Genomic DNA, 13,157 nt, shown 5'->3' with positions numbered 1-13,157 from the left:
TCAAAACAAAACTAGAATAATAATTATGTATAATTATTATGTATTATATAATAATAGTTATAACACCTATTATATTTGATTGATAATTGACTAGGATTCTTTATAAGGCTAAAGTGCATCATGTATTATAAGACGTACTCATTTGAAAACAAGGACGGCATAATTATAGACATGAGGTCCTATTCAATAGGGCATATAGTGCATGGTAAAACATTCCCTTGCATTGAATTAAAGGTCTACAGGAAATATTATTTATTAATAATAACGTACGTTAATTATTAGTTAATTATAATGTACAATTATGAGTTATTAATAAACCAAATTATTAGTTATTTCTGAATAGAGTAGAGAGTAGTTTGAACTTATAAAGACTCGTAATAAATAAAATAACAGTGCAGCGCTCACCAGGAATCTCAGAACTCTTAGATCTGTCCTATTCTATTACAGCAGCTGTTGGATGAACTGAAGTCAATATTAACAAACTGAAAGAACATTTAAGTACCCATTTTCACCATGATCATGAGGTTGAATGAACATTTAGCTGTAATAGCCATATGAGTTTCCTGTGCATGTTATTGGACTCTACATTGCAGCTGGTCCCATCTAAACCCATTTAGGAATTGAATTGACCATTTATGATATGGTGTTTCAGAACCTATTTTGCTCAATTAAATAAATCTCCTAAATTGGCTAAAATTGACATGGTATGGACCCATACTGCATTATTTCAGCTAAAACATATTACATTGCATACTATTATAATTATTGTAATATAACAATATTAAACTACAGCAGTTCAATACTCACCCTTTTCATCTGACACCCTTATGCCTTCTTTGTGAATCAAGACTCAAAACGACCACAGCAACTGTTCTTTACTGTATGTCTAATATTCTGTACACACTCTGAAAGAGTAATGATGAAGCATGTGACAATACCTCAACTTCCTCTTCATATGTGGGAGGTATCATCTATGTTTCCATATGCCATGTTTGTGGTCTACAGGCGCAGTGAGGAACACGTAATACCACTTAAAGAGTAACGTTTTGAGTGTCACATAAAAAAGTGAACATGTGATGTTGACAGGCCTGGGTTGTTATTACAAGTATACCTGATCCATCATTGTTCAAGTTTTAAACAATAATCAACAGCATCATCTTAGGTGGGTTAGGGGTGGAGCCATGGTGAAGAGGTGACTGAAAAATGGTAATAGACTCACGGATGGCTGGCGGGAGGGAGAGCGTTCCAGAGGTTGGGTGGAGCCCCGGAGAAGTCCCTGTTGCCAAAGCTCTGGAGCTTAGTCCTGGGGACGACAAGGTGGCCTGCTATGGTAGAACGAGTGATCGTGTGGGTTGGTAGGCATTTTTTGTATTTTATTAGGATCCCCATTAGCTGTTGCAAAAGCAGCAGCTACTCTTCCTGGGGTCCACACAAAACATGAAACATGACATATTATAGAACATTAAAAGAACAGCTCAAGGACAGAACTACATTTTAAAAAAGGCACACGTTGCCTACATATCAATACATACACACAAACTATCTAGGTCAAATAGGGGAGAGGCGTTGTGCCGTGATGTGTTGCTTTATCTGTTTTTTGAGACCAGGTTTGCTGTTCATTTGAGCAATATGAGATGGAACGGAGTTCCATGCAATAATGGCTCTATATAATACTAGGTAGGGAAGAAGGTCAGAGAGGTAAGCGGGGGCAAGGTGGTGGAGAGCTTTGTAGGTCAGAAGGAGGATCTTGTATTCATTGCATGCGGAGACAGGGAGCCAGTGGAGTTCATGGAGGACGGGGATGATGTGCTGCCAGGACTTAGCATGGATGAGGAGTCTGGCTGCAGAGTTCTGAACCATTTGGAGTTTATGGAGGGAGCTTGAGTTGATGGCGGAGAGAAGGAGTTGCGATAGTCGAGTCGAGAGGAGATTAATGCATGGATGAGATTTTCAGCGGCAGGACGGGAGTCCTTAGCAATGGTGCAGAGGCAGAAGGATAAGGATTTGACAGTCTGTCTGATGTGGTGGTCGAAGGAGAGGGAGGAGTCCAGGATGACGCCAAGGCTATGTGCGTGGGGGGAGGGAGAAACAGATGGTGTCGTTAGTGAGGGTAAGGTTGCCAACTTTGCTGTGTGTTTTTTTCTGTTTATTCATTGTTGCCGCTACGTTTTTACAGAACAGAAAGTGACCTTCTGACAGTCCCTTTTGTTATTTTAGTAAATGGCCTCTTGGAGGATTTCTCTCATATAGGCCTACCTGTGCAACGGGGTATCACAATGACATGTTCCATTGCCACATAGTGAGTAAAGTACTCCCAGCAAACAGGGAATGTCCTAAGGACATTAGACGATGTTCCCATTAGGTCCCTTTTAGGGTTTAAGTGAGACGCTATCCCACTGACATTCTTAGAATGTTCTAAGAACATTAAAACATGACGTTTACCTCGGTACCATAGGGGGACGTTCAGTACAGGTCCAAGTTTGGTCACAACAGAATGTTAACAGCATTCAGATTCAGTCAAAGCCAGAACAGTTTGTGGCAATCAACAACAAATATTGTGATTAATTTAGGATGGCTGCATCCTAAATCCCAAATGTCACCCTATTCCCTATATAGTGCATGTATATTTGGTCAAAAGTAGTGCCCTGTGTAGAGAATAGGTTGCCATTTGGGATGCAAAGATGATTCACCCTCAGAGGTTTGGGAATGGAAATGTTCTGGGTCTTCTATTTTAACGCCAGAGTGAGAACAGATGGCCTTGGTATAGAAGTTAATCATTACTATTCTCATATCAGCATTGTAAATATCCCCCCAAAAATATGGCTGCAATCATTTTTTTATGAGATATTTTTCGTTCAAAGCGAAAAAAAAATCCCTTTTTTAAAACTGTGGGTGTTTGATGTGCCCTAATCCCAAACATTGTTGTTAGAAATTAGAAAAGGGGAAATACCGTTTTTTATCACACTTGAAAGCAAACACAATGCCACCACTGTAATCTATATAGGATGCGTCTCAAATGGCACCTTATTCCCTACATGGTGCATTACTATTCCCTACATAGTACACTGTGTGTGTGTGTGTGTGTGTGTGTGTGTGGGTGTGTGTGCATTTGTGTGTGTGTGTGGTAAAAAAAAGTGTGTGTGTGTGTGTTTGTGTTACTGGCTTATGTTTCCATACAGTATGTCTATGGCAGAGCAGCAGTCTTGACAGATAGACAGGATGTCGCATTATTCAACCGTAATTCATTATTCACTCTCCTATGTCTTCCATCAACATAACTATTTTCAAGAGACAAAGCCTACTCGACAGTCAGATGACAAGTGTATCAATATATATTTTTTTTCTCTAAAATTATTGGGCTTTTGGGTAGTGTATTGAATAATTCATTTCCATATTGTTGCAGCAGCCAAAGGCAGAGGAATTATGCCATCGTTCAGTAGCGCACTGACGCTTCCGACCGACGTGCTCCTATTATAGCGCAGGTTGGAGAGGCGTGGGCTACTACCGATCCCCTATCAGTTAGGCTTTGATGTTCGCACAGACAGGCTCTTTACCGGTGCGTTCCGCTGCTATAGGCTGCGCATGAATGGCACTCGCTATTGGTTGCTGTGCTTACATATAGAGGAGCGTAGCGCGGGATAAAGGTTGGCGCCTGCGGTTCATATTTTCCAACTTTTTACGGAATGAAATATCTGTCGACCCGACTGTGAATTTCACTCGGACAGCGACAGAGACAAAATTATGGATTTATGACGAACAGCATGCCTTTTCTGATAGAGTTGGATTGACGATTGACTAATTTGAGCGTCCATGCGTTTTATATTTTTTAGATACGTGTTTTATCCCTTATTCTAGAGTTGATGTCGTAGGACAAGTTTCGGACACCAAAATGTGTTTATTTCTTATTTTCATATTATCAACTTTAGAAATATGTCAGTCGCTGGCCCCTCGGAACGTTTATACAAATCATTGGGCAGTGCGTATTGCAGGGGGACAAGAAGAAGCGGATAAACTTGCTGCAAAATATGGTTATAATAATTATGGACAGGTAAGACCATTACCGTGTTTTTACAGTTCACAGAGTGTGTTTATTTTGTGCAGCCTGACCTGTTATGAGTCCCTCTTTCTGCTTTGCGGATCAATAGTCACATTTTTTTTGTCGAGTTCATCTGCTGAACTTCGATACAGTAGGATGGCTATTCGTCGATCATAATGCAGAAGCATTCATAGATGATTAAAGAAGAGTGACGTGTGCGATTATTATCCGTGTCTGGCAAGCAACTGAACCCCAGTGCCAAATGTACAGCTTTCCGAGTTCCAGAGCAATTTTCAGTTGGCAACACAAACGCATCAGCGCCACTGAAGTACATTATTTTCAGGCCGTTGACTTATGGGCAATGGTCACGTTGTACTGTCCATATGCAAATACCGAGACTAAACATGACGCTTTAATTATAAAATGTGTTGTAGACTACAGTAGGCTTGCGCACGATGATCAGCATTGGAAATGGCACTTTGCCCAAAAAGAAAGTATCCAAATTCCGTAATATTGTGTCATATTCATTTCTAAAAGTACTACATTCCAACTTGGTACACCACTGATGTTTTCACTTTAAATATGTTATATATGACTGGAATGGGTTTACTTAATGTTAATAGTGGATTTGTTCTGCTCTTATTCTAGCTATAATAGGCCTTTACACTCCTACCCAGTGGGTAATCCATTTATTATCTAGATTATTTTTAAGAGGAGTGTACCACAGCATGGCTTCTGTTGCAGCCTTCTTATTGAAGTTGACCACATGCTATCAACTGCAATGATAATGTGGTCTTGACATTTTAGTCTGTCTCCCATTGGGATTCACCCCTATGAAACTTCATAACGGATCTTCATCTGAGTTGATTGACAGATGATAGATACTCTTGCAGAATTCATGCAGACTGTGAAGATGCCATGCTTGTGGATGGGAGAGCTGGGTTTCTTACAATAAAAAGAAAGCAGTAGATATTCTATAGATTATTAACATGAATCTGAGGATAACAAGTAACTAGGAGGTATCTCACATATAACTACTTTAGCCCCAGTGGGTAATCCAAGAGTGGGGGAGACAGAGAGAGCAAGAGACAGAGAGAGAAAGAGGGTGAGAGGACAAATGAGTGAGAACAAGACAGAGATAGGGAGAGGTGAAGGGAGGTAGCGAAAGGTTGAGAGAGAGAGAGAGAGAGACCGAAAGAGAGAGAGAGCAGAGAGAGAGAGAGAGAAGAGAGAGAGAGAGAGAGAGAGAGAGAGAGAGAGAGAGAGAGAGAGAGAGAGAGAAAGAGTTAGAGAGCATTAAAGAAAGTCCTGGTTCAGAGAATAACACGGCTCAGTGCCAGAAGAGCACATGTGCTCTGGGATTCCTGCCCGCATTTTTGGTGCAAAGTCACAAGAGAAAAAAAATCATATTTATTACTTCACGTGCTTTGGATTTTAAATTGTTATTTTGCTCAGAGTAAGCAAGATTTGCCCAAAAAGTCCTTCTGTACATATGTATGATCTTAATTTGATCACCCTGTTGCAGGAGAAATACAACTTTTAGTGAATTTGAGGTTTAAAAAGGCTTCTGAAGTTTCCACTTTGAAAATTCAGACTTGATCTTCCCTTACAAAAATTTTTATCAACCCCCTACAAAAATGTCCATTAATTATAATCCACATAATAATTACAATTCCTGTTGCTACAGGATTGTGGTCCTCTGTAGCTCAGCTGGTAGAGCACAGCGCTTGTAACGCCAAGGTAGTGGGTTCAATCACCGCGACCACTCATACACAAAAAAATAAAATGTATGCACGCATGACTGTAAGTCGCTTTGGATAAAAGCGTCTGCTAAATGGCATATTATTATTATTATTTTCCTGCTGTAGCAAACTGCTGTCACGACTTCCGCCGAGGCTGCCTCCCCTCATTGTTCGGGCAGGTTTCGGCGTTCGTCGTCACCGGCTTACTAGCTACTGCTGATCCCATTCTCATCACTCCACTTGTCATGTCTTGTCTTGTCAATCACACACACTTGGTGCTCATTCCCCTAATTAGTATGTGTATAAGTGTTCCCTCTGTTCACCTTGTCTTTGTGAGGGATTGTTTAATTGTGAGAGCGAGTAGCTCGATTGAGCTACTCTTCAATTTGTTATTACCAAGGTGGAATATTTCCCTTGTGATAGTTTCGTTTTGACGCTTGGTGCGTTTTATTTATGTAAACCGAATAAACTCTGGACTTCTGTGTTTTACCTCCTGCGCCTGACACCTTCGTTCACACCTCATCACAACTGCCTAAAATTAAGATCCTACATCTGTATGTGTTCACAAACTTCACATTGTTGGATACCAGTGCAAACATGTCCTTTCTCAGAACAATGTAGGTTGTTTGGTTTAGGGTACCTTATTCAAAGTAAACCAATATCATGTACTGCATATCGATTTGTATTGATGTACAGACAGTAACATACATTGCCGTTTTACAGCCCTCTAACCAATTGTACTATTATGTGTGTTTTTTTGCGTTATTTGTAATTTATTCTGTACATAATGTTTCTGCCACCGTCTCTTATGACCAAAAAGAGCTTCTGGATATCAGGACAGCGATTACTCACCTCGTATTAGACTAAGATTTTTTCTTTAACGAGTCGGACGCAAATGATATCCTACAGACACCCGACAAGGCCCAAATCCCCATCATTCGCATGAGAAAGAGACGGAGATATCGTGGATGTAGGTTGGGGTGCCTTGTAAGGATCCGACGGCAAGCGAGTAAACTGCCTCTTCCATCAATCCTATTAGCCAATGTTCAATCATTTGAGAACAAATTGGACAACCTAAGATTACGGTTATCCTACCAACGGGACATAAAAAACTGTAATATCTTATGTTTCACCGAGTCGTGGCTGAACGACGACATGGACAACATACAGCTGATGGGATATACGCTACATCGGCAGGATAGAACGGCTGACTCTGGTAAGACAAGGGGTGGCGGTCTGTGTATATTTGTAAACAACAGTTGGTGCACAAAATCTAATACTAAGGAAGTCTCGAGGTTTTGCTCGCCTGAGGTAGAGTATCTCATGATAAGCTGTAGACCACACTATTTACCAAGAGACTTTTCATCTATATTTTTCTACCACCACAAACCGATGCTGACATTAAGATTGCACTCAATGAGCTGTATAAGGCCATAAGTAAACAGGAAAACGCTCATCCAGAGGCAGCGCTCCTAGTGGCCGGGGACTTTAATGCAGAGAAACTGAAATCCGTTCTACCTAATTTCTACCAGCATGTTAAATGTGCAACCAGAGGAAAAAAAACTCTAGACCACCTTTACTCCACACACAGAGACAATTACGAAGCTCTCCCTCGCCCTCCATTTGGCAAATCTAACCATAACTATCCTCCTGATTCCTACTTATAAGCAAAAACTAAAGCAGGAAGCACCAGTGACTCGGTTAATAAAAAAGTGGTCAGATGATGCAGATGCTAAGCTACAGGACTGTTTTGCTAGCACAGACTGGAATATGTTCCGGAATTCTTCAGATAGCATTGAGGAGTACACCACATCAGTCACTGGCTTCATCAATAAGTGCATGGATGACGTCGTCCCCACGGTGACCGTACGTACATTACCCCAACCAGAAGCCATGGATTACAGGCAACATCCGCACTGAGCTAAAGGGTAGAGCTGCCGCTTTCAAGGAGCGGGACTCTAACCCGGACGCTTATAAGAAATCCCGCTATGCCCTCCGACGAACCATCAAACAGGCAGAGTCAATACCGGACTAAGATTGAATCGTACTACACCGGCTCTGACACTCGTTGGATGTGGCAGGGCTTGAAAACTATTACAGACTACAAAAGGAAGCACAGCCGCGAGCTGCCCAGTGACACAAGCCTACCAGAAGAGCTAAATCACTTCTATGCTCGCTTCAAGACAAGCAACACTGAAGCATGCATGAGAGCACCAGCTGTTCCGGATGACTATGTGATCACGCTCTCCGTAGCCGATGTGAGTAAGACTTTTAAGCAGGTCAACATTCACAAGGCCACAGGGCCAGACGGATTACCAGGACGTGTACTCCGAGCATGTGCTGACCAACTGGCAAGTGTCTTCACTGACATTTTCAACATGTCCCTGACTGAGTCTGTAATACCAACATGTTTCAAGCAGACCACCATAGTCCCTGTGCCCAAGGACATAACCTGCCTAAATGATTACCGACCCGTAGCACTCACGTCTGTAGCCATGAAGTGCTTTGAAAGGCTGGTCATGGCTCACATCAACACCATTATCCCAGAAACCCTAGACCCACTCCAATTTGCATATCGCCCCAACAGATCCACAGATGATGCAATCTCTATTGCACTCCACACTGCCCTTTCCCACCTGGACAAGAGGAACACCTACGTGAGAATGCTGTTCATTGACTACAGCTCAGCGTTCAACACCATAGTGCCCTCAAAGCTCATCACTAAGCTAAGGATCCTGGGACTAAACACCTCCCTCTGCAACTGGATCCTGGACTTCCTGATGGGCCGACCCCAGGTGGTAAGGGTAGGTAACAACACATCTGCCACGCTGATCCTCAACACGGGGGCCCCTCAGGGGTGCGTGCTCAGTCCCCTCCTGTACTCCCTGTTCACCCATGACTGCATGGCCAGGCACGACTCCAACACCATCAAGTTTGCTGACGACACAACAGTGGTAGGCCTGATCACCGACAACGATGAGACAGCCTATAGGGAGGAGGTCCGAGACCTGGCCGTGTGGTGCCAGGATAACAACCTCCCCTCAACGTGATCAAGACAAAGGAGATGATTGTGGACTACAGGAAAAAAAAGAGGACTGAGCACACCCCCATTCTCATCGACGGGGCTGTAGTGGAACAGGTTGAGAGCTTCAAGTTCCTTGGTGTCCACATCACCAACAAACTATCATGGTCCAAACAAACCAAGACAGTCGTGAAGAGGGCACGACAAAGCCTATTCCCCCTCAGGAGACAGAAAATATTTGGCATGGGTCCTCAGATCCTCAAAAGGTTATACAGCTGCACCCTCGAGAGCATCCTGACTGGTTGCATCACGCCTGGTATGGCAACTGCTCGGCCTCTGACCGCAAGGCACTACAGAGGGTAGTGCGTACGGCCCAGTACATCACTGGGGCCAAGCTTCCTGCCATCCAGGACCTCTATACCAGGCGGTGTCAGAGGAAGGCCCTAAAAATTGTCAAAGACTCCAGCCACCCTAGTCATAGACTGTTCTCTCTGCTAACTCACGGCAGGCGGTACCGGAGCGCCAAGTCTAGGACCAAAAGGCTTCTTAACAGCTTCTACCCCCAAGCCATAAGACTCCTGAACAGCTAATCATGGCTACCCGGACTATTTGCACTGCCCCCCCACCCCATCTTTTTACGCTGCTGCTACTCTGTTAATTATTTATGCATAGTCACTTTAACTCTGCCCACATGTACATATTACCTCAACTACCTCAACTAGCCGGTGCCCCCGCACATTGACTCTGCACCGGTACCCCCCTGTATATAGCCTCCCTACTGTTATTTTTATTTTACTGCTGCTCTTTCGTTTTTTGCTTTTATTTTTTTTACCTAACACTTAAAAATAAAAATAAAAATGCATTGTTGGTTAAGGGCTTGTAAGTAAGCATTTCACTGTAATGTCTACACCTGTTGTATTCGGCGCATGTGGCAAATACTATTTGATATGATTTGATATGTGTTCTTGATCACGTCACTGCATACTCTATATCTCACTTTACTGTAGAATGCAGATTTAACCTGGCATTACCTTTTCTGCTGCCCACAACGATCATTTTTTATGTATACTGTAAAGATTGCAGTGTATTTTCCCTTCTTCTTCTTCTTCTTCTTCTTCTTCTTCTTCTTCTTCTTCTTCTTCTTCTTCTTCTTCTTCTTCTTCTTGCCATGACCCCACTGTTTGTTTTCATGTTGTTGCTGTCCAGATCGGGAGTCTGGAGGACCATTACCATTTCCACCACAGCAGAGTGGTGCGCAGAGCAGCTTTCTCCACTAGGGGCGCTCACTCCTTCATCCAAATGGACCCAAAGGTGAGATGTCTGCTTGGTAGTCACTAGAGGTGAATCCTAACCTAGAATTTTCACATAGGGCTCTATTTTCGGCTGGCGTTATGGCGGCGCTAATGTCAAACGTATGTTAGTTTGCAATTTCTTCATGTAAACTGGCGCATTGGCATTTTCCATCCCTAACGCCAGGTTTGGCAATTTACTTGTCAAACATCAGCACACTTGCGCTCAGATGGGAGGGGTTGGAAATATTTTAGGCGTGTCCTTAAAAACCGTGATCCAAAGCACTCATTTCAGTCAGCGCTGGTAGGGATATTTAAGACCAACCAAAAGCTGGTTTTAGTGGTAACGCAGTTGGTTATGGCATGGATTCTGACAGCGGAAACGCAGCCTATCCAGCAGTGAAGCACAGTGCCCATATGCGCATGGAACAAGAGTAGCCTAATGTGCTTTTGGTGCCTGTATACTTCGTATTTAGAAACATAAAAGACTAATGTTTTTTCCCATTTTGTTTTATTTGGTTAAAAACCAAGCATAGCCTCCTCTCAATTAAGGCTTTTTTTCCTGCCCAAATCAATTGCAAAGTAGTCAAGACTGTCGATAAAGGGTTTGGCTCCCAAGACCGCTTGTAAATAAATCTTAATCAACAAAGCTTTGTTAAAATATCAACTTTGAGAGGAGTAAAACAGTGAGCTGACATTCGCTTTTTATCTGTGCATTGTAGGCAGGCCCACATTATTTTAGCCATGCAGGTCCCGTTTTGGATGTGCGTTTAACCCTCCATAGTCTACGTTGTTTTAATATTATATGCCCACGGGGAGAAATGATGGTGCCTGTAAGTGTGACATAGCCTATTTAAAACAAGTTGTTTTGTTTTGTTTAGAATTTGATTATCTTTTTAGTCCTTATCAATAATTAGTTTAATCTTGCTTATTGACAATGTTTGGAATGTCCATGCTCAGCCATAACGTAATTTACAGTAGACCTAGCCCCTATATCAGTGTCAATACTATTGAAGCCATGCAATTACTTAGAACAATGTGGACCGCAAATGGGTTCAAGTTGATGTATTTAGCAAAGATAGGTCTACATTTTGTTATTTCGTATCTGTAAGCCATTTAACAAACTATAACGGACTAACATTGGCATTGGAGTTGATTCCAAGGCAATACATAAAACACCTTAAATACACAACTTGAAGCAAACACATATTTAGCCATGGAGCACGTTCTGATTGGCCAGTGAGGGGCCAAGCCTTGACACACCCACAACTTGTTTATTCATCAAAACCCAGCCCTTTCGCGCCAATGCCAGCAAGTCCGCCCATAATTGTAATAGTGAAAATTGCCAAAATATTTCTGACACACCCCTGAAGCTATAGTGCTACTGTTTGCCCTTAGATTTACCATTGCATTAGGTTTGTTAAAATAGAGCCCATAGTCTCCCTTTGACATCAATACATTACTAAGTGAACATTTGACTTAAGTGAAAGTTATGATTCACTTCTAAGGTGAATGCTAGAAAGGACGAGTGGTAGTAATAATAATTTGGTGGGTGCTTATATTTGTCCTATTTCACACATGTACAAGTCTGTATTAATACGCATGTGTGAATTGGAAATGTGTTTTTTGCATATCCCAACTCCCCCTGAGACACCCTTGGAGAGTGGGGTCACAGCCAGGGTCTGCCATTACCAACAGCAACCCGGAAGCAACAGATGAGCAAGTACCAGAGGAGGCTGGTGGGAGGAGCTATAGGAGGACGAGATCATTGTAATGGCTGGAATGGAATCAATGGAACTGTATCAAACACATCCAACATATGGAAACCACGTTTGACTCCGTTCCATGAATTCCATTCCAGCCATTACAATAGCCCGTCTTCCTATAGCTACTCCCACCAGCATCCACTAATAACGTTAGTCACAAAAGATGAGCAAGTACATGAGCTTAGGGACAGTTCCCTCAAAATTCAAATGTACATGATTTTCCACTTACCTTGGCTGTAGTTGATTCACTGAGACAGCTGTTGATATTTGCTTCTGTCAGTAAGAAAATCTCTAGCAGTAGTCTACTGGGGAATACAACCCTGTGACATCATCAGCTCTCGTGCTCTGCTACAGACTTTGACTAAAGTCTCTGGGTTAGACACGTGGTAGACAGATTAAATAGTAAAAGGTAAAGAGCAAAACTTATAATTTGAAGTGGAATTTCCCTTTAAAGCTGGAATCCTTAATGGTAAAACTTCCACGTCCGTTTGGCATATTACAACAACAAAGAAGTACCATTATTGCAGGCGCGATAGAACAGCACAATATGTACTGTTGTTTTTTGTTTTTACCACTCTGCTCGACGCACCTCACCTCTGTTTCGTCCACAAAACAAAAACAATAATGAAGGTGCCGGGGCGGACAGTGGTGCTGTTTCCCCTAATGCAGATTCCATCTTCTAAGGTTAGGCGCCAGGGTAGAACTAGTGTTATGGATACGGTAATAGTTAGGGGTTCAAATCCCATTTGTCGCCAGAAAGTGTTGTACATCTGTTCTTACGACCACTTCAGCCCAGCTGTTTTACAGACGCAGCCCGCACACACAGTTGGGTCTTTAACATACCTAACATAGTGATAGCAGACAGACCATTTTTTCACTAAAGTGTCTCTCTTTCTGCATGCCCAGATCCTGTCATTTACTCTGTCTGGATGAAACATATACAGAGAGACTGACGCACACACACATACACACACACACACACACACACACACACACACACACACACACACACACACACACACACACACACACACACACACACACACACACACACACACACACACACACACACACACACACACACACACACACACACAACCCCCATCACCCCATTGCACACCACTCACAAACACACTATCATGGACCAATCCCATCAAAATCCAATCAGAACCTCAAGACAGATACACTTGGATAGATACCCATCGACTGTATCACATCAGGCCCATCAGGTATTACTGGAGGCCTCCTTCCAACCTCCACTTCCAGCCTACAGACCGCTTTAAGAATAAAAGTGCGGCTGTT

General features: G+C 42.6%; 1 protein-coding gene across 2 annotated transcripts in view; it reads left to right on the top strand.

The window, feature by feature from the left end:
- Positions 1-3,496: 3,496 nt before the first annotated feature.
- The window catches only part of pcsk6 (proprotein convertase subtilisin/kexin type 6), a 107,344-nt gene continuing 97,683 nt past the window's right edge, over positions 3,497-13,157 (top strand). The window contains exons 1-2 of one of the 2 annotated variants that reach the window (XM_045215899.1): positions 3,497-4,048; positions 10,007-10,111. In XM_045215899.1, the coding sequence (XP_045071834.1) occupies positions 3,890-4,048; positions 10,007-10,111 (264 nt within the window). In that variant the 5' untranslated portion in view covers positions 3,497-3,889. The remainder of the gene's footprint in view (positions 4,049-10,006; positions 10,112-13,157) is intronic. The other variant, XM_045215898.1, reaches the window with a different exon arrangement.

Source organism: Coregonus clupeaformis, unplaced genomic scaffold (assembly GCF_020615455.1).
Source record: "Coregonus clupeaformis isolate EN_2021a unplaced genomic scaffold, ASM2061545v1 scaf0547, whole genome shotgun sequence".
In the NCBI taxonomy this organism is placed as follows: Eukaryota; Metazoa; Chordata; class Actinopteri; order Salmoniformes; family Salmonidae; genus Coregonus; species Coregonus clupeaformis.
Note: the sequence above shows the minus strand (reverse complement) of the source record. Positions and strands in the feature narration are given on the sequence as shown.